This window comes from Rosa rugosa, chromosome 3, assembly GCF_958449725.1.
Source record: "Rosa rugosa chromosome 3, drRosRugo1.1, whole genome shotgun sequence".
Taxonomy (NCBI): domain Eukaryota; kingdom Viridiplantae; phylum Streptophyta; class Magnoliopsida; order Rosales; family Rosaceae; genus Rosa; species Rosa rugosa.
The window spans coordinates 17,378,646-17,401,267 of record NC_084822.1 but is presented as its reverse complement, the minus strand read 5'-3'; the positions used below and the strand labels follow the sequence as shown (position 1 = coordinate 17,401,267).

The 22,622-nt window shown below is 40.4% G+C and overlaps 2 protein-coding genes across 2 annotated transcripts; both read left to right on the top strand.

Annotated features, from left to right (window-relative positions):
* Positions 1-5,468: 5,468 nt before the first annotated feature.
* Positions 5,469-6,089, top strand: LOC133737342 (uncharacterized). The gene has a single exon (XM_062164920.1). The coding sequence runs from the start codon at positions 5,469-5,471 to the stop codon at positions 6,087-6,089; it is 621 nt and encodes a 206-aa protein (XP_062020904.1).
* Positions 6,090-12,575: 6,486 nt separating this feature from the next.
* LOC133737341 (uncharacterized) lies at positions 12,576-13,345 on the top strand. The gene is made up of 2 exons (XM_062164919.1): positions 12,576-12,592; positions 12,868-13,345. The coding sequence occupies exons 1-2, from the start codon at positions 12,576-12,578 to the stop codon at positions 13,343-13,345; spliced, it is 495 nt and encodes a 164-aa protein (XP_062020903.1).
* Positions 13,346-22,622: the final 9,277 nt, after the last annotated feature.

The following is a 22,622-nucleotide window of genomic DNA, read 5'->3' as shown; positions in this document are numbered from 1 at the left end:
GCTTCCCCTGTCGACCATCCACCGGCAGCAGCGCCACCGTTACCTACCACCTTCCGGCTAGCCACCCTACCCTTCCAGAGATCGGAGTCAGAACATCCCCCTAGTGATAGATCCAATCTGATAAGATCGAGTCCAATCGATCTGATCTGCCACCAGGTATTCGCAGCGACGCCGCCGTCTGGTCACCACCCACAGGCGATCTCCGATCCAACCACGCCACCGCAAAACGTCCACACTCCCTCCCATGGTCAGGCGACATCGGCCCCGACACCCATCGCTGCCCTTCGCCGTCAAAACCTCCAAACGCCCTGGACAAGAAAGTCGCCCCCTGCAGCCAACTTCCCGACTGGACCATGCAATCTTGGCCACAAGGACCCTTCTCGCCTGTCCGACCATGCCGCCGCGAGGGCGTGCCGTCGGACCGAGCATACACTTCAAAAGGAAGACTCTCGCCGCCTAGGTTTTTTTCTCTCGCCTTTTAGAAACCCCCTTATAATGTCTCTTTTATTGGCCGAAGAGTAAGAAAACAACGGCTGTTATATAAAATGTCAAGTGTTTATGTAGTTGGAATGGTGACTTTTATTATGCTTCAAGTATATATAAATCATACACAAAAACTTATTGCTAATTCTTGTAAAGTCATATCTCGTCTTCTCGACAAGAATTCATTTCTTTTTTGAGGTAGGGCCCATATGGTTGCTATTAAGCCTTTACTATTGATGAAACCATATAATACAAGGGAGGGAATAGTGCCTGAACTCCGTATGACAATAAACTTGAACAGAATGTCCCAAAATAATATCAGGAGTCTATATTAATCCTGTGTATTCTAACATGCACCAATTAGCCAGGAGTGCACAACAAGAATTCATTTTGGCACGATTTCATTACTAAATGGGTTATGCGGGTGGGGTCGGTTCATTTGTTTGATAAACGGGGTTGAGTTTGGATTTGAATTCCCTGACACGTTCTTATTAATTGGGTTTAATTTGAGTTTAATATAAAACTAAATCTTAGTTACTTCCTGTACTTTGCTCCCTAAAATAGTTCAGTCTCTCACTTTCTAAGTTAAACAAAATATCTCTCACTTTCTAAGTTAAACAAAATACTCCTTGTTCTCTCAATTTCTCACCCAATTTGTCTAAAATGTCTATTATATCCCTCATTTCTATTTTTTTTCCCTCTACTTACCTTTCCTTCTCTTCCCTTTCAGATCAGCTCATACTCCTCCGAGACCTCTCTTAAAGGAAGAAGAGGTAAGTAGAAAACAAAAAAAAGGAAGTGAGGGTATAATAGATATTTTGGACCTATTGAGTGAGAAATTGAGAGAATAAGGAGTATTCTATTTAATTGAAAAGGTGAGGGACTAAACTATTTTAGGGAGCAAAGTACAAGGACCAATTAGTATTTAGTCCTTTAATATATTAGATGGGTTTAATTTGAGTTTAATATATTGACATGACCCATGTCTTTTAGGGGCCTTGACCCAAAGCACTAAAATGAGTTAAAATTAACCTATTTACCCTAGCAACAGATTTTTATTCCTACTAACCCAATTTAACAGCTAAATGACAACTTTGCCCTTGTCCTAATTAATAAACTACCTCATGCCATCGATCTCTCTCTCTTTTCTCTCTCATCCCTCTCTCATCCAATTTGAAACTCTCTCTCTCTCTCTCTCCCCCTCCCTCCTTTCTTTCTCTCTATCAGATCGCCTCCGCTGCCATCGTTGGTCTTCCTCGAAGAGTTTTATGACCCACTCTTCACATATGACTCGAATTCCCTGCCCAAAACCCTCCACTGCTCCACATCTATGCCGGATTGGCTTTCACGATGTTGCCAGAGCCTAGCTCACTCCTGTTGCCGTTGTTCTTGAGGAAGAAGCAGGTGTTGCCGGAGAGCTTCGGTGGCCAGAATAACACCGACGGTGAAGGCCTTCATATGTTACTGATTTGATTGTTCTCTATAGTGGTACTACATCATCTTGTGGAGTCAGGCTTGGACTTGAATCGGGATTAAAGCAACAAAAAGAAGTTTAGCCTTTCCGCAGTGGTTGTCAATCGAATTACCTCTCTCTTTGTCAAGCAAGGTAAACACAACGTCTTCTCTGGGTGGATCTCTTCTTTTCAAGGTGGTTATTGTGGTGACTGATATTTTGATATGCATGTCTTCCATTTGAATCAATTATGCATGGTATATGAACTCTACGGGTTCGGTGAAGCTAATCTGACAATAGATTATCGAGTAGACCAAGTCAAAATAGGGGAATTGGAATTAAGGTGAAATCTGAAGGTTGTGTGGAGTTGTACTGTTTTTTATTTGGATTATGACGAGCCAAAGGGGTCGTCAATTATTCATCTTGCTGAACTGACGGTGCCTCAGTCATCGAGCAAATCAAGCCATTAATTGTGTTCTAGGGTTTATGCGGTAGCAATTTTTGAATTTTAAATATTGTACAGTTGTTAATATGATACAATTTTTGTTGGATTTGTGTTAGTTGATGTAATAATGATGCTATTTCGGCCATAAGGAAATAAAAAAGAAATTTTTTTTTTATTGGGGGGTAATAATACATTTCCTAATATTTATTGCCCCCCCCCCAAGTAAAAGTTTTGAATTGATGTAATCTCCTCATCTTTTTCCTTAATCAAAGTTTTATTTGTCTAATTTAGGAAGATTAGTTCCCCTTCCCCCCAATAAATATTTATTACCCCCAAATAATTTTTTATTTATTGGGGAGCAATAAAAGTTTCTGGCGACCTATGAGATCCCCAACGATCTCTTTGGGGACCTCCAGCGACCTCTGGTGATGTTTCCGGCCGAGTCCGGCAACCGAATTCGTATTCCAGCGACCGGTGACCGGATTCGGATTCCAGCGATTGGTGACCGGAGTGTCGCGACCTCCGGCGAAGTCTCCTATGACTTCTCTCTCTATGTAACAAAGGGGTGAGGGAAAAATAGTCTCAAAAAATAAATAAATAAAGAAAATTTAATTAGATATTAGGGAATAACATATAAGAGTCATTATGGGTAAGTGGAAAAAAAAAATAACTAAGTGGTGTAAGAGGGAAAAAAAATCCCTAGAATGGCATGCAACAATTATTTGTGTAAAAATCCCTAATCCCTAGAATTAGTGTAAATGGACAAAACCCCTTTTTTTACCATGCAACAATTATTTTCTTTGAAAACATGCATTTTTTTGAAAATTGAAAACATGCATTTAGTGCTCAATTGTGTAGTTATTTATCCAATTCAATTTGGCATATGGCAGTCCCATATCTATTGTATATTGCTTTTGTGGGGAAATATTATTTAGCCATATTTTTAGGGTGACATGAAAAAGAGATAGACAACTCCACCAAATTTTGATATATGATGTAGAAATTCAAATTTTAACCAACTCCACCAAAAGTATTATACAGTCATATTGATTTACGATGTAGCAATTCAAATTTTAGAATGTCCTTAACTTTAAGCTCAAGTTTTTATATGAGAAATTTTTTTCACACATTGCAAAATACTAGATACACATCCTTTTTTTTTCATACACCTAAAATTAGATTTTAAGGGTACATTAAATTACCAAGAGAGACATTTATATCAAAAATAAAGAAACAGAGGTGAAATATACTATCCCGCTTTAGAGTTTTCTTCTCTACGTGAATGATGAGAATGAAGATGCAAACTTAGAGCCCTAGTCAAAAACAGGTTAATGGCACTGATTGATGAAAAATCATAGTTCCAAAGAAAATCAGCAACAACGTAATCGAATGTGATATTGGGGTTTCTCAACCCTCAACTAAGGTATGACTTCTCCATCTTTAACTCAATTTTATCTACTACAAAATTTAGGTTTTCAATTTCAATTTTTTTTTTTTTTTACTAATGAAAATACCTAGCGCTCTGCTAGGGTTGGGAGAGCGCCACTCTTGGCCTCTCTGTACCTTACTCCATCAACGATGGAGCAAAATTCTGGCATCGTTCTCAGCGCCGATACCTTGGCGCACGGCTCATACCATGTCGCCTGATAGGTCGTGGTTCGCAATCTTGCCGGCGACGACCTCTTTTTCTCAGCATGCCGGTTCTTTTCTGAGGAGGGAAGCGGTTGCGGTGCATACCGGGACTGGGATGGCACCGAGAGTTCGTCCTTTTCGTCCAATCCAAGCTCGACTGAAATCGGAGGAAAGTGGTTCTGATCTGGTAGGGCTGTGGCAGAAGTTGGTGGCTCGATTTTGGCCGGTGGCAATCTCTTCCCTTCAGATCCATTATGATCGTGTCTCTGTTCAATGGGGAGAAGCAATGGCTACGTTGTCTTCTTGGGTCAGGACGGTCTTGAGTCAGGCGTCTTCGGCCAGCTCGGGCATGGCTCAAGTCGACGGTGTGGGGCCTGGACTGGTGGCGAGTGTGGGGCTTGTGAGGGGCCGGTTTTCAATCCAGTTGCCCAGTGCGTTGGAGCGGCGATCGGAGTGGAGCAGCGCCTGGGCTGTGGACTGGACCTGCGCTACATGTGGTGGAGGAGGGTGCTGTCACGTTGGTGGGACCGGGTTGTGCTTTCTCCGACGCCGGGCGGTGGAGCAGTTGTAGGAGCCGCGATCAAGGTTGGTGCCCAGAGAGGTTGTGGGTGCCCAAAGTAGACCCTGGCGGGCCTGGGCCTCTTGGTCAAGTAGGGCTTTGGGCTGGGTCTTTCTTTTTGGGGCTTGGTAGCTAGTGAATGAGCCTGAAGCTGTTACGGTTCGCATTTGGGATCCGGGAGACCTTTTTTGGGCCCTAAATTTATTTGCATGTTGGAATTGCTTCTTTGGTTACTTAGGTAGAAGATTGCTCTCTATTCAGCACATTTTTTTGCGTGGGGTAGGCAAGGTCGGTCACACTACCAGCGGTTACCTTGATAGAAGGTTACCCTCTATTCGACGTATATCTTTGCGTGGAAGTATGGTCGACCATACTATTCGTACCGTTTTACATAGCCCGGACTCTGTCTGGTGCCTCATCAAATGCTTAATTGTATCCCTTCGTACCCTTGCTAGGTTTTATTTCCGATGCTTTGTTGCATCTAGTATTTCTCTTGCTATTTTATATTTTGATGTAGTTTCTACATCTATAAGTTGTAATTTTTCTTATGTTTATTATTAATAAAATGGTTGACTATTACTCTAAAAAAAAAAAAAAAAAAAGGTTTTCAATTTCAATTGTTGTTTTATAGATTAGTACTGAAACTAGTTTATTGTTTCAGGCTTTTAAATTTTCTCTTTGATTATCATAAAATATTTTGTCAAGTTAGTTTAAGATCAATATATATGAATATAGAAAACACACCCCTCCAAATCCCTTTTTTTTTTTTTTTAATTTTTTTTTTTATATATTTCTCTTGCTATAACATACCGCGATTCTCTCACTCTCTCTCTATCCTTACGCTTTGCTAGGGTTAGGGTTTTGTGACTGAATTGTGCAGCGCTCCTCTCGATTTCATGGTCGCTGCTATTGCTTCCATGATTGCTAGACTTGTGACTAGGCTGTCACTCAAGGACGGCGAAGAGCCGGTGGATTTAGGCAACCTTCGAATCCCAGGAAAAGAATTCTTAGCTAGGAACTTTTACCCAGTTGGGAGGCTGAACAATAGCCGTGCGGTGGCTCTGGATTCATTTCGTAGTGCCATCCGATCTATGTGGCGTCTTACGGGGACTGTTGAGGTTCAACCCCGTGCTGATCGCTTCTTGTTTACGTTCACTCATGAACGTGATATTGCCAGAGTGAAGAAGGGTGGACCATGGGACTTTCAGCGTGCCATGGTGCTTCTCAACGACTACGATGGCTTTTCAGACATCTCTGCTGTCAAGTTAGACTTCGTGTGGATTTGGGTGGAGGTGCAAGGTCTACCTCCGGGAATCTTGACTGAACCAACGATTCGGTTGGTTGGTGAAACCATTGGTGAAGTGCTGCAGGTAGATCAAACTGCTTTACGTCAAGGATCTGCACATGTACGCCTTGTTCTTCCCATTAACGATTCAGTTCGCCTGAACCGTAGGGTTAGGGTTTCCCCTATAGATATTCTAACACTTCAGTTTCTGTACGAGAGGTTGCTAGGTTAGTGCAGGCAATGTGCAATGATCAATCATGGAGGAGAGAGATGTCCCCTAGAGACGGAGGAAGAAGTGGCGTCGCTTGAGGGCTCTGGTCAGCCTCCGACAGCGGGGCCTTCCATCCCAGCCCTTGTTTTTAGGGCCAATGTTCAAACTACGGTTCCTTCTTCTCTTTTCCCGGCATTTAAATTACCTAATTTGCTGAAAAGGAGGACAGTGCAGATCCGGTCCTTACCAGAGGAAGTGGAAGTGCCCATATCTGAAGGGACCTCTGCCCAGGGCCAACTTACTGGTGTGCGACGCCAGAGAGAAGAAGAGCTACTGGCTGATGGCAAAAAAGCCAAGCATAGTCTAGCTTTAGTTTTGGTCGGGTTACAGCCGGAGAACCTCGGCTTCGATGTTTCTTCTGAGGGATTGTTTGAAGTGTCCATTACCTCGGCTCTAAAGGTGTACAAGAAACGAGGCAGCCCCCGTGGGAAGAGAAACGCGACTAAGCCGCCTCTGACAGCCTCTGTCTATGCCGACTCTGAATCTGGTATGTCTGTTGTTTCTGAGGGCGGATCTGGGGGTCAACATGCAGTTGGTGGTGGCCTCGGTGATGGAGTCTCTTTCCCGCTCTGGCTAGGAGTAGTAGGCCTACAAACCTTGGGCGAGAGCGGTACTGCTTTGCTTGCTCACGTCGTACACCAAGATGGTCTTAGGCTACAAGAATGGTCATGGCAGGGCTTCAGCTTAGGGTTTGTAGGTCAAAAGTTGTTTTTACTTGTTTTTGAACTTTAGTTTTGTTTTCCTTTCCTTTCGGTTTAGGTGCAATAAGCATGTTCATGCAGTTTAGTGTTGGTTGCCTTCAGGTTTAGTCGCTATTAGTTGAGCAGGTATTATGTAATATAGGGGATCTTGGCTCCCTCAAGCTTGACCGAGTGTGGTCGTATGATTTTATATCAATCGATTCGTTCCGTTACCCTCAAGAAAAAAAAAATGAATATAGTGCTAATTAGTTTAATGAGTGGGTTAGTTATCGTATTGGAATTAAAGAGCTGTGATATAAGTAGAAAATAAGAATTCAATGTGTTTGGAATGCTTCAATATTATTTCTTGAGTTTAAAACCCAAATCTTTCAACACATTACGAATCCACAACATCTCACACACTCCATGTGCCATACCTCGAAACTCAGCTTCAGCACTTGACCTAGCAACAACCTTCTGTTTCTTACTGCGCCAAGTCACCAGGTTTCCTCCAACAAATGAAAAATACCCAGATGTGGACCATCTGTCTGTTTTATCACCAGCCCAGTCTGCATCTGTGTACCCCACAACTTCCAACTCACCCTTTTTTTCAAACAACAAACCTCTTCTAGGTGCCATCTTAAGGTATCTCAAAATACGATACACTGCATCCATATGCTCTTCACTGGAACAATGCATAAACTGACTAACCACACTCACAGCATAAGCAATATCAGGTCTAGTATGAGAAAGATAAATAAGCCCCCCTACTAGACGTTGGTACCTTCCTTTATCGATTGGAACTTGATCCGGATAGATGGCAAGGTTGTGGTTCCTCTCGATAGGTGTCTCAATAGGATTGCAGTCAAGCATCCCGGTCTCAACTAACAAGTCCAGTACATACTTACGTTCTTACGTTGGGACAACGAAATCCCTTTCTTAGACCTTGCAACTTCAATTCCAAGAAAGTACTTTAATCGCCCAAGATCCTTCATCTCGAACTCCTTAGAAAGATACTTCTGTAAAGCCTCCATCTCTTTTAAGTCATCCCCTGTGACAATCATATCATCAACATATACTATCAGAGCGGTAATCTTACCCTGACTAAGCTTGATGAACAAAGTGTGATCCGAATTGCTTTGTCTATATCCAAACGTCCTCATGGACTTGGAGAACCTCCCAAACCAAGCTCTCGAAGACTGTTTCAAACCATAAAGAGACTTTTTCAACTTACAAACCTTTCTAGTATCATAAGGCAAATTTTTGACTCCTGGCGGCATGTCCATATACACTTCTTCCTCCAAGTTACCATTGAGGAAAGCATTCTTCACATCAAACTGACGTAGAGGCCAATCTTTAGTTGCTGCGAGTGAAATCAAGATTCGAACAGTATTGATCTTTGCTACAGGGGCAAACGTCTCTTCATAATCAATTCCATAGCGCTGAGTGTAACCTTTGGCAACTAATCTGGCTTTGTACCTGTCAATGCTCCCATCAGCTTTAAGTTTTACTGTAAACACCCATCGACATCCAACAGTCTTCTTTCCAGCAGGAATAGTCACAATATCCCAAGTCGAGTTTTTCTGCAAAGCCTCTAGTTCTTCATTCATTGCTTGAGTTCACTTAGGATTTGCCAAAGCATCCTGTACACTACTAGGAATAGATACAGTGGATAATTGATCAACAACAAGTGCATGTGACCCAGACAACCTATGGTTAGACATGTAATTAGCTATAGGATACTTAACTTTGGTTTTGATGTCTGGTTCATATTGTTTCTTAGGAATACCCTTGGTAGCCATCTGTGATTTCCTAGGTTCAATATTACCTATCCCAGATGAATTTTTTTTAATTAAATTACCTGAGAAGGAATACTCGCAGCGGATTCTTCAGTTGACGATGTAGAGAGGGGGAAGAACTCTGATAGATGAGAGCTCTTAATTATAATATGTTCATTGGGTGCATCACCGCCGGGCTGGTCAATGAGTAATTCGTTGGTTTGTGATGTTCCATATATTCCAGGATGCATTAATTCATCGTTGTCATCCTCAAGGTGTGTGTCTCCTGGCGCGTAGGGTCTTGGTTTGACAAGTCAAGGCCAATTTCAATTTGACTTTGGCGTGCTCCATCTATCTTCTTTAACAAACCATCAATTTGACTTGCAGCACTATTCACCTTGTCACGTTGTCGGCTGAAGCCACATGGCCTATTGGAGCCAAGCTGTGGCTAGTGGTGTCATGTCCATCCGAGGGCCCCACGGGTTCACCAATTTGTCCACAGTCATGTCCATATGAGGGCCCCACGTGTTCACCAATTTGTCCACCGATTTGGCCTTCTCCCATCAACCCACTGTCCTTACCTGCGATCCCCACGGGTCCACTCCCACCTTCTTTATCTCCCATCAGTCCACCTTCTTTTCCTCTTTCTTTTTTTCCTTTATCAACTGATATTGGAGAGTCCCCAACTCCAAATTTTGACTCCAAACCTTCTAATTCTTCGAATTCTTCACATGCAAATAAATCTCGAGGATTTCCTTCACAATCTCTCTCCCCCTGAAGGGAAGACTCTGAAACTCCCCCTGAATAATAAGGCTCAGATTCGCGAAATGCAACATCAAGAGAAACATACATAGTGCCAGTAAGAGGATCATAACAGCGATAACCCTTTTGGAATTCCCCATAACCAACAAATATACACTTACGGGCACAGGGATCAAGCTTGCTGCGTTGAGGCTTGGGAATATGAACATAAGCTATGCATCCAAACACGCGAGATTCAAGGTCTGGTAGCGACGGAAGTGACAGAAGTTTCTGCTGAGGATTTTGAAATTCAATGACCCGAGATCGAGTACGATTAATGAGGTAGGCGGCAGACTTCATAGCTTCCCCCCAATATTTATGTGGTACATGCATGCCAAACAAAGAAGCATGGACAACTTCAAGTAACTGTCGATTCTTCCTTTCTGCCAATCCATTATGTTGAGGAGTATATGAGTTGGAAGTCTGATGTCGAATTCCATGAGATTGCATAAACTCCTGCATAGGGCCATTAACATATTCACCACCATTGTTAGATTGGAAAACACGAATAGACTGTTGGTATTGTGTGGACACCATTTTATGAAAATCTTGGAACATGGAACACACATCACTCTTGTTTTTTAATAGAGATACCCAAGTCATACGAGTGCAATCATCAATAAAAGTCACATAATACCGAGCTCCAAAAAGAGAAGGGATCTTGGCAGGACCCTAGCCATCAGAATGAATCTTCATAAATGGAATGGGACTTTTATTAAGACTAGGTGAATACAAAATTCTTTGACTCTTAGCCAATTCACATACATCACAACGAAAATCTGAATCACTGAAAACCGAAAACAAATGAGGTTGTAGTTTCATCAGAATCATCATAAAAGGTCTTCTCAATAGCTTCCCATACATCTTTGGCGGTTGGGAGTCGGATATACCGATTCATGAGTGATGGCTCCATGGAATTAACTAACCAACTCTTCACTTTTTCGTTCTCTGTGGTTCAAACTTCAAATTCAGCGGAATCTACTTTTGGTGCAGCTCTAGCTCCAGTGAGATAGCCAACCTTTCCTCGTGCTCCAATCCTCATGTTCATAAGAGTTGCCCATATGGAGTAGTTGGATTCATTCAAGGCAACACCAGTTGGAAACGCTGAGTTATCTTGAGCAGTGGTATGATAATGGTTAATAATTGGAGGCATGTTGTGGAGTGCAAGGGTGGCAGCGTCGTCCTCCATTTAGCAGAAATAGGGGCCTGTACGAAATAAAAAAAAAAGGACTGTAGGGACTGTAGCAGCGCAGCAAGGCTTGTTGGCTATAGCAAGCTTGAACAATTATGCAGCGGCTTAGCTTGTCGGCTAGTGCAGCTAGGCGTAAACAATTATGCAGCGGCTTGTCAGCTAGGCCTAGACAATTATGCAGGATGTGGTGGTATAAATCTGTCCCCATGTGATGTTGCTGATGCTGCAGCTTCCAAGTTGATGTTGCGGCTTCCAAGGTTGTCCCCACGTGATGTTGGGTCAATTTCAAATAGATTTGTGATGGTGGAAAAATCAATTTGATCAGGTGGTTCGTAAAATTCTTCGAGATGCAGGTTTCTGGTTTCAGAGGAATACAGTGCAGGAATTGAGCCTGCTCTGATACCAAGTAGAAAATAAGAATTCAATGTGTTTGGAATGCTTCAATATTATTTACCTCCAAAGAATAGGGTTTATAATAAAGTGATACAAGAGTAATCCTAATAGGAAACGATCTCCTACAATTATACAGAGAGACGTAATCTATACGTACAAGGAAAGTAAATATTTACAAAATATTCTACAATATATTTCTTAAGACATGGAGGAAGTACGCCTTTTGTCAAATTGCAACCGTCTTTTCTTTCCAGAAGTGCTTGATTGGATATTTCTTGTCCTTGGAGATTTTCTTGTTACATATATAGCTAATATTTTCTTGTTACTTTTTTGATGGGTCAATTGAGAAACAAGATATTGATTCCACACTGATTTTTACTTATTATAGATGAGTAGCTATTAGTTAAGTTTATGAAAGTTGGGTAACACTGTCTTGAGCTAGGAGTGGTTCTTATTGGCGGTACCAATCGATCTGGTCTGGTTTTAAATCGGTGTCGATATGTCCTGTATCCTTTCTTGCCATCCATGCCATTCTGTAGTCTCGATTTCATTCAAGAGTCTAGTACAGAAAGTTGTAGGGGGGTGTATTGTATTTAGATTTCTAAGGTGTTTTAAAGACTTTTTTGGATTTGAAAAATCTAGGAGTATTCAATTATGATTTAATAAGACTTTTAAAGAGTTGTTGTAAGTATTAGGGTATTCAATGTGGATTTGGAAACAGAGATTTTAATTCCATAAAAATCTGAAGGTATTCAAAAAATCTACGAATTCTATAGAATATAAAATAGTGAACTCTTGTGGATTGTAAAGCCTCAGGTATAAATACCAAAGCTCTAAACAAATCCAACGTCTCCACCAAAGATTTTCACAATATTCTTTTTTCACAGCAGCTTGACGTAGGTACGTGAAACTTTCTTCTCTCTTTTCTAGGGTTTCTCTTCTCTCTCATTTTGGATTGAAACTTGGATCTCCTTTCTCTCGTTTCAATCCTTTTCTTTGCTCTTGAACATATTGCTATTGTATGTATCCATATTTTGATCATCTATGAATTGTGCCATATGCCCTAGGTTGACTTCAGTAGAATTCTTGTTGGTGTGAAAATAATCAATTCTCGTTGGTGTGAACTTAATCAATTCTTGTTGTGAAAGGATCAATTCTTACTAATGTGAAATAATCTGTAGACGGTTTGAAATTATGTGGATGTTCTTGTTGACTTTTGTTGCGAAACCTAAACTTCTCCTAAAAGCAAATAGGGTAAAGAGAAGATAAAGAGAAAAGAAACAAACAATCAAAGATAACTATAATGAAATACAGTTGAAGAAAAAAAAATTACCAAAGACGACTGCTTGGACTTGTGTTTTTGTTGATTCAATGAAGACCTTGTCTTTATTTTTTTGATTACTGCAGTACATATAGCATATATACATACTTACGCACTAGGCTACAAAACTACATGCTTAATTTGTTATAATGCCGCAGACAGTACATATAGCACATATATATATATATATATATATATATATATATATATATATCACCCAAAACGTACCTTGGGTACTCTTAACTTTGTTTGCTTATTTTCTTTGCTCTATATAATAAAGCCATGAAAAGAACTTACAGGTACATAATCAATGAATCTGCAGTGTTTATTATGTATGCATTCAAAGATGCAATAGTCCCTTTTGGCCTTCATAAATTGTTCGATGATTTCCTTATGCTTTAAGGTAAAGATGCATTGACAAGGAGAAATGGGCTTAAGTTACCTCCAGGTACTATACCCTATTCCTAAATTTTATTAGCTCATAAGTTTTCTTTTAATTCGACGTAGTCTCCTAATTCTAACCTCATGTCTAACTAGGTAAATTTTTATTGGTGGATGCTGGATTTGCAAATAGACGTGGTTTCTTAGCACCTATTAGAGGCGTCCGCTATCATATCAAAGAGTTCAGTGGTCAGGGTCGCCACCCTGAAAATGCGCGTGAGTTATTCAATATTCGTCATGCTTCCTTGAGAAACGTAGTTGAGAGAATATTTGGAGTACTTAAATCCCGTTTCACAATATTCAAGACTGCACCTCCATTCCCATTTAAGACACAAGCGGAGTTAGTGTTGGCTTGTGCAGGACTTCACAACTTTCTTCATAAGGAATGTCGTTCTGATTTATTTCCTGTTGAACCGGAGGATGAAGAAGATTCTGAACATGAAGAAGATCCGGAAGATGAATTCCAAACCCAAGACCAACAAAGAGAGGAAGCTAATGATTGGAGAATGGAGATAGCTAATCATATGTGGAGAGATGCAAGACCTGCACCTGATCCTGAACCCAATCCTCCACCCGTTGTTGAAGGCAACAATGCAGCAGAACAATCATGATTGTTTGAAGATGCAGGATTTCCAAGTTTTGTTTTTTTTTTGTTTTTTGTTTTTTTTTTTCTAGTGTATACGACTGTTTTACAATGGTATTAGTACAATTTTTTTTTCTTTTATGTTTTGGTATTTTTCAACATAATGCAGGCATAATATAAACCATTCTTGGTTCTTTGAATTTGTTCATATTGACTAGCAGAATTAAAATATAGGGAATACATGATGGTCTACTCAAAAGAAGATGAAGAAAAATGAAGCTTTTGATAAACCATCAGAAAATTTGATAAACCATACCCACTCTCTGCTTTCACTCTCCATCTCGTCTCGATTTCCTTTTCTGTTTCTTTTTGTTTTTGTTTTTTTTTTCTCACTCTTTTGGTCTTGGGCCAACAAAAACACTCCATCAAAATCCATAAATTCTAGCAAAAAATTTATACAAATCAGAAAAAGTCTATACGAATCTATTTATATAAAATCCTGAAAAATTTTACAAATCTATTGAAAAGTCTTTACAAATCAATAAATTCATAAAATCTATTGAAATCTATCACTTAAAAAAAATCCACTAAAATCCAACTACAATACATCCCCCGTAGTATACAGCTGAAAGCATGATCTTGATTTAATAGTACTAAAAGCTTTAGTGTCGTTTTGGAATATTGTTCCAATTGTTCCAATGCATTTAAAGCTTTGGTTTAATTAGTAAGTACATTACTTAAGACTTCTAAGTAGGCAACTGGTATGCGTTATTGCTACACCAATCTGGGTAATCTAGTCTAGTTATTATCCAGGGATTGCGTGCCATGATGTAGTGTCAAAGAATTAGTGGCTTTTGTTATTTAAACATGGGCTGGTTGAACCTGAATGAATCTGGTAATGGACTAAACTTATTATGTCAAAGCTAGATGCTTGTTTGGTAAGCTATAAAAGTAAGCTATAAAAAAAAAAGTACGCCACTATTGTTCAAAGTTAAACCCACAATGAAATCCAAATAAAAGTTATGGTTGGGTGAACTCATGTACTTCATATATCACCAAAGTAAGGACACATGCATTGGAGATCCTAAAACTTCATAGAACTGGGTAAGGCTAAAGTAGCTAGCGCCTTTTTAAGTTCTTTTCTTTTCCCTTCTCTAACTGAAGCAAAAACAGAACAAGTACGTTGTCACAATGAACAGAAGTAGCTGACACTAGCGTTTCAGTCATAGGAAATACAGCGAACATACAGTGTTTCAACACTAGTGTTTCAGTCATAGGAACCCAGCCTTCAATTCTCTTCGTCCTCCTCCGCCCGCCGCTGCTGCAAAGTGCAAATCTCCGAGTAAGATAGCTGCCGCAAGTTCAAGTCTCCGAGCCGCGACCTTTCTTCTCTTTTCCCAGCAATCCAAATCTCTTCTCCCTTTGGTTTTTCAAAGCCAAAGATCTTTCTTTCTCTCTGTTTCAAAGCCAAACACCTTTCTTTCTCTCTGTTTCAACGCCAAAGATCTCCATGACCAGAGGACGAAAGCAAGATGAAGATCTGCTGTATCTGCACATCAGTTGTTGTTGTTTATTTTTTATTTTGTTATTATTATTTTTTTTTTAAAGGACTAGTTGGGCCCGAAAGCCCTATAAACCGGCCCGAAGATTTCAGGCTCAGTCCCGGGATCAGCAAAATGTCATACGGGTTCGGCCCGTGCCCAGCCCTAGTTACAGTCTTGAGTTTTGATTTTTAATACTTTTGTAAAAATGATAATTGGTGTATTGATTATGATTACAATCCAGGTAGAAGAAGCATATAAACCTCTTCATAAAGGTCACCATGAAAGAAAACATTTTGTACGTCCATTTGATGAAGACTCCAAGTTTAGGAGGCAACAATAGTGAGGAGACACCTAAATATGGTGAGTTGGCAGTGGGTGAAAAAGTCTCACAATTATCTACCTCTTCAACTTGGGTGTAGCCCTAGCCTTGACAATGAGGTGGGCCTTGTAACGTTCAATGGTGCCATCTGAATTATACTTGATCTTGTACACCCATTTGTAGCCAATGGGTTCCTTGCCGGGAGGGAGAGGAGTAAGGCTCTAGGTGTTGTTAGCCTCTAAAGTTTGAATTTCAGATGTCATTGGAGAGAGACCCGCTCTCATACCATGTTGAAATGATAATTGGTGTATTGATTATCAATCTACCATATATGGTATAGAATAATCTAGATCTTAAGTATTACAACAAAATAAATTACAACGATTGACAAAATGTGAAAAGAAACAATTAGCATTTATACCTAAAGGTAACAAAATTTAAATGGACAATGCTGGATTACAAATTTAATTAGTGATTCAAAAGAGACGCTCTTATTTTAGAGGGTTTCTTGTCACTTGCGCTAAAAACTTAATGCATAGAGTTTATGATGCTTCGAAGCCTATTGAAAGGTTGAACCCTTATTTTTTTTATGCATTTGGGCAGTTTTAGAGATCACATATAAATGAAGCTAGTTTTTATTTTTTTATTTTTTTTTTGGGACAAAAAACATTAAGAGTGTGTTTGGATGAGGGAAAAAATGATGGAATTTAATTGAAAGTGAGGATTTCATAATTCCTAAAAGCCAATTCCCTCGTTTGGCATTATCAGATTGGAAATTTTAAATTTCTCTGTGGAAAAAAACGAAGGAATTCGTTATTTAAATTTCTCACTTCAATTTCCACCAAAATAGGTGTCATTTACGAATTCCTTTGCAGTATTCAAATTTTATTTCCAAAACAAGACTTTTTTCTATTTTATCTTTTATTTTTTTAAAACTTTCTTAATTTATTACACATTTCAAATCCTAAATAGATGCAACCAAACAATAGAAAATGCAATTAATGGAATTTTAGATTGATGGAATTAAAGATTCCATCATTTATAAATTCCTACGGATTTTATAATTTTCTCATCCAAACGCACCGTAAAAGAAGAAGAAAGAACGAAGCAAGCTTTTGAGGTTATGTTCAGCTAACAGGGACTAGGTTTTGGTTTGTTGTTTTACTCATTATAGTGACACGATAAACTAAGTTAATGAGATTGCAATAGGACAAATCATATTTCTTTGTGTGCATGTTCATTGAAAAATTAGTCACGAAAGAAGGCGTGGTTGGTAAAAAATGAGGGTTGGGTTGCTTGATGAAAGTAATTATGTGTCATTTTCTTGTAGGGTTTATTATTCTATACATATTCATTTCTTGGTTGTTCGAGATGAATGTCATTAGTCAGCTAGTATTCCATTCATATCTTCTAAGATATTTATGTTAATTACTTGTGGTTGCGGTGCTCCGATCCACCAAGTTTTAATCGTGTGAGCCTTGCAATGCTTGGCCAGCTAGCTAGGTAGCCACTTAACTAGCTAGCTAGTTATAATTAGGGTCAAATTACACATCTATGGAGCTAGACCCATATATATTACATTATCTCCTGACTTCTCCTTGTAATCATCCTAAATGCAAGTTAAAATGACGTACAAGTCAGGCATTAGAGATAGCCACAAAACATCTCTAAAAATTTATTAATGACTAAAATACAATTAAATTCGTCCTTAATAGAAGGAGTGATGAATTCTTATTAGAGACAGCTGGAAATAAAAATCCGTCTCTATTGCTGTTTCTATGACACGTGGACAATAGAACCTACTGACAAAACAAATCGCCTCTACTTAGTTCTAGAGACGGATGGGTATCTCATTTAATATTATTAAATCGCTCTACTGCATGAGCTCCTACTGCATTTGAGATGCTACGACAGCACCCAATCACAATCCAATTCAATCGGCCAATAATTTCAATTCTTTCTGTTGGGTAAAATGCATAGCAATATTATAATAATTGTCCTAGGCAACAACTTGATAACAATCTGCTTTATAAATCAACTGTTGAGTACAAATCCATGAATTACTTGTTATGAAAGAATACAAATACATCAAATGCATCGGACCATATTGATATCTTGCTTCATTGGACGGCTTTCGGTTTTTCGGTCATCCAGAAGTGTATATTCCCATTCTGCCTAGATCTGGACTGGATGAAAATTCTCCACATACCTTGGGCTTACTCCTTACTCTACTTTGCAGCGCCTCAAATGAATGAAGTCGTCTTGGTATTGGATCCCAGCACTATTTTGATGTGAACCTTTAGGAGTAATTCATAGAATTGCTCACCTGCAAGAGTTCTAGGCCAACTCTCAATGAAAGGGTCCCTTGTTTTCCCCCGGTATCGCCATGCAACTGGTTTACTGAACTCATGAGCTATTCCTAGATCCAGGGGAAAAACGTTCGATGGAATAATTTCAAAGAATATATGCTGCTTGATTGAACGAACATTGTGAGAAACTGAGAACCTTTCTAACTGACACCCGTTTTTTTTTTTTTTTAAGGGATCGTGGAAGAAGTTAGAAGTGGGTTCGACTCCCATAGTCCCAATGTGGCGAAAAAGATTGATCTGACCGTCTAGATCATGTCAACTAATTTATTTATTTATTTATTTTTTTATACCGTATGACTTGTTTTCAGAAAGGTGCATTTCTGATTCATGCACAGTTCCCTCGCGAGATAAATGAAGTAGGAACCCTTGTGCGTTTGGGTTGCTCAAAAAGGGAGAGACGAGCGGGGTGCGGTCACTGCGGAGAGTTGACAACTTAAACCAAGTATGGGTTATGCAGCGTTCATAACCAGCCTTGAACTGAATAGCCCGTCTTCTAATTCCACATGGGTGGACGTACAATGTGTTTCTTTCCGCACCCTTATCCGTTTACTCGCTAACTACATTCTTTAGCATTCTACCGATGTAAACTCATGGATTGGTTCCTTCAGTAGCATATTCGTGGATGACCAGGTCAACATGTTGATCGGCCCCTGCATTCTACATATGTATTTAAATGGTATCGCTAGACGGGTTTCTTCAGATGATATGATGGGTCAATCACAATGGATCATGTTCTGAAATATAAGAAGATGACTCATGTAGATAAAAAATGATGAATGGGATTGTGCAAATCGGACTGTATACAATTTGGTTTTGGAAGATAATAGATTTCCTTTATGGTCACTGTTGAGGAAATAATCAAAATTTGTTTATTTGCCAGAACCGCTGTTTTCATCCAACTTAGAGATATCGTGAGTACGTGTTAGAGAGAATAATGCAGTGGCTACAATCTAGCATCAGTTTTGCTTAGTTGTATATTTGTTTCATTTTAAAAAAGCATATCAATTTCTGATTTGATGTAATTACCATTTACTCTCTTTGTGTAACAGCAGCAATTAGGCTGCTATATAACTGTACACTTGTAATGAGAATGACAAGGAAAATCATATTCAACATGGTATCAGCCTAGGTCTAGAATCCTTACCTGTGTCTCCTCTTCTTCTCACGTCTTGTTCTTCAATATTGTCCTCCTTTATCTTGTGTCGGTCTCTTCTCACTATCCCAGTTTCCCCTCCTTGGTCTTGCAAGTATTCAACCAATTATCATCCCAATTTTTCCAGCAGCAATCCTCTCCTTTTCCAACAGCAATGTCGCAACAACACAACGTGCCTGGGTTGTTCTCTTCTCCTACCTGGGCATCCTCTTCTCAATGCCCACAAAGGTTTCCCAGCCCAAGTATAGCCCAACTACCCTAAACACAACGTGCCCTTGGTGTCTCTTGCATCAGACCCGCAATCCACCAATCATGTGCCCGACACCGGCCTTGCCGATCTCCCGCTATCTCATGCTGCCGGAGTTCCATCCTCACCCCTCTCCAGCTCGACATCGGTCCCAGCCAACATATCCGATCACGAATCTCCTCCGTCGCTGCCGACATCCTGTGCTCCTCAGTCCCCACTGGACTCCCCTGCTCCTCAGTCGCTGCCGGCCCCAGTTCTCCAGTACAGTCGGCGTCGTCCTCTTCCTCCACCGACGACGTCCCAACCTCCCACACCGGCCACTGCATCTCCACCAATCACATCTGCTCCAAATTCACTCCCATATTTCTCCTTGGCGCGACCTCCAGCGCTCCCTTAGACTTCGGTTCTCAATCTGTCGCTCCCTGAGACTTCGGCTCCGCCTCTGGCGCCTGCTTCCAACGCCACCCCGGTCATCACCTACCGTCGTCGACCCCAACCTGTTGCACCCAGTTCATCCCCGTCCTATGCTGCGATCACATCAGCTGCTGCTCCATCACACACCTTCCCGGCGTCGTCTACTCCAGCACCGGCCGCCCCTCCTACGGCTGCTTCCCAACCTGCTGCAGCTCCACCGGTCCCCTGCTCCACTCACCCCATGACAACTCGACTCCGGGATAGTATCACACAGCCTAAAATTTGAACTGATGGCCTGGTTAGGTATCCCATTCCTCGAGCTCTTCTCTCTGTTATTGAATCAGCTGAACCTATATGCTATACTCAGGCTTCTAAACATGAGGTATGGTGTGCTGCCATGACCGATGAAATTAATGCCTTGCTCAAGAACAATATGTAGACTCTGGTTCCCCACTCCCCTTCCCAACATGTTGTCGGCTGCAAATGGGTATTTCGCATCAAGAGTAAATTCGATGGCTCAGTGGAACGGTACAAGGCACGCCTTGTTGCCAAGGGATTCCATCAGCAGCAAGGAATCGACTACAGTGAAACCTTCAGCCCTGTCATCAAGCCAGCTACTATACGCACGGTTCTGTGTCTTGCTGTCTCTCGGAGTTGGCCTCTTCGTCAGCTTGATGTCAAGAACGCTTTCCTCCATGGGTATCTCCAAGAAGATGTGTACATGTCACAGCCACCTGGGTTCGGTGACCCCTCTAGTCCCTCTTATGTTTGCAAGCTCCATAAAGCGCTCTATGGTCTCAAACAAGCTTCTCGTGCTTGGTTTCACCGCATGAGCTCATTTCTGTTAGCAGTTGGTTTCCGTATTAGTAAGGCTGATTCTTCTTTGTTCATCTATCAACATGGTTCAAATCTCATATATTTCTTACTATATGTTGATGATATTGTGGTTACGGGCAGTAATGATCAGATTCTACGGTGCTTCATTGATGCCTTAGGTTGTGAGTTTGATATCAAGGATCTTGGTCCTCTATATTACTTTCTTGAATTGGTTTACAGGTCACATCTCATTCCAACAAAATTCACCTAAATCAAGTCAAGTATGCACATGACATCCTAGTCAAACATGATCTGTTACTCAACAAACCCGTTAGCACACCTATGTCTACAAAGTCTCTTCTGAGCACCAATGATGGGGTTTTACTTGACAATCCCACTATGTTCCGCGAGATGGTTGGCTCCTTACAATATCTCACCATTACTCGCCCTGACATAGCCTTTGCGGTCAATTCAGTGTCTCAATATATGAGCAAGCCCCGTGTTCCACATCTTCTTGCTGCCAAACGGATCCTTCGTTACATCAAAGGAACACTAGATCATGGTCTTTCTTTCAGTCCTCAATGCCAGCCTGTTCATCTCTCGGCCTATTCGGATGTAGATTGGGCTGGTTGTCCGGACTCACGTCGCTCCACCTCAGGCTACCTCATCTATCTTGGCAGCACCTTGATCTCATGGTGCTCCAACAAGCAGCCTACCATTGCTCGTTCGAGTCCGGAATCTGAATATCGCTCCCTTGCTCATGCCAGTGCCGAAACCACCTGGTTAGGCTACTTATTATATGAACTTGGTGCTCATATTCAGTTCCCTATCTTGCTTTACTGTGACAACCTTAGTGCAACCTACATGGCATCTAACCCGGTCTTCCATGCCCGTACAAAACATATTGAATTAGATTATCACTTTGTCCGTGAAAAAGTAGCACTTCGTAGTCATCGTGTTAACTATGTCTCTTCGGTGCATCAACCTGCTTATCTCCTAACCAAACCACTCCATAAGCATCGTCACCTTCTCCTTCGTACCAAACTTGTGCGTCCAGCACCGCCCAGTTTGAAGGGGGGGTGTTAGAGAGAATAATGCAGTGGCTACAATCTAGCATCAGTTTTGCTTAGTTGTATATTTGTTGTAAATTCATATCAGTTTCTGATTTGATGTAATTACCATTTACTCTCTTTGTGTAACAGCAGCAATTAGGCTGCTACATAACTGTACACTTGTAATGAGAATGACAAGGAAAATCATATTCAACAGTACGGTTTATGCCAAAGAGGTACGTAGTTGAAATGATTTTGAGTCCCTTTTTTTGAATTCCCCCATTTGAAGCTAAGCACTTTTCATCATTGCCATTCTCCCATTGATTCCTATGAATATAGGAAACTACCAAATCATATACCTCCCAAACTATAAGAGTACGTGATGACTACTGATATATCAAACCTATTGATCAACTAGCTCGAAATATACTACTAATGCTTTCACTAATTGACCAACCATGCTAACCCATGGTCGACGAGTGAACTTGGCCACCAAATACACTCTTCAAAGGATTAGATTTTGAATTTTTCTTTTCTTCAAAACCAACTTGCCATCAGAGAGAACTCGTATGCAGCAAAGTGGTCTCCTGAACGGAGAGATGGATGTAAATCTAGTTAGATGACATAATTAATTAAATTGGCTCATTTCGAAAAGTTTAAGTCCATATTTTCTGTGTAAGAATTTGTGGGCTTATCAATCTCGATTAGGAATGCAATAACTTGCTACTCTACTTGCAGAAAAAGTAATCGGACAGAGTTGTGTTATTCTAGTTTAATTCCTCCTGCATTGAGGATACAAATTTATATAATGGCCATGCTTTGTATAATTAGTAAACTTTTTTGTATATGAATCAGGATTGATATCCTTATTGCAATTAGGACTAGAAAACCCCTTCCCATAAAGGGCTAGTTTTGTTTGCCTACATAAGTACTTGGTCCCTGCTCTAGCTATTATCAAACATACATTGTTCTCTGCCCATTAGAGACAGCCTAAGGGATAGCTCAGAGGAGAAGCACCAAGATTTGACCATATCTACACCAAGTTAGTATTAAGTTCCACAATCCTTATTCTCTATGCATGAGTAAGTTCGTGTTCTTAATCTTGAGCATAACTCATATATAGATCAATATTAATTTACATTTGGTATCAGAGCCATTGTGCTCAATTAAGAATCGACTCAATTTTGCAAAACTTATTTTGTTAAAAAAAAAAAAATTTCTTTACAAAATCAGAGCCTACAGAAATATCAAAGAGAAAAAAAAAAAAAAATCTTACCTTTGACATCACAACGGTTAGCCCCAAATCTGGGATACATCATATACGAGGGTTCTTCGATTAAGGCTTCAACAATCGACCTCTGCCTAAATTTTCTTTAGAACTTGTTGAAATC

Coding starts and splice junctions, on each gene's coding strand:
- LOC133737342 (XM_062164920.1), top strand. CDS start 5,469: ATGGTCGCTGCTATTGCTTCCATGATTGCTAGACTTGTGACTAGGCTG.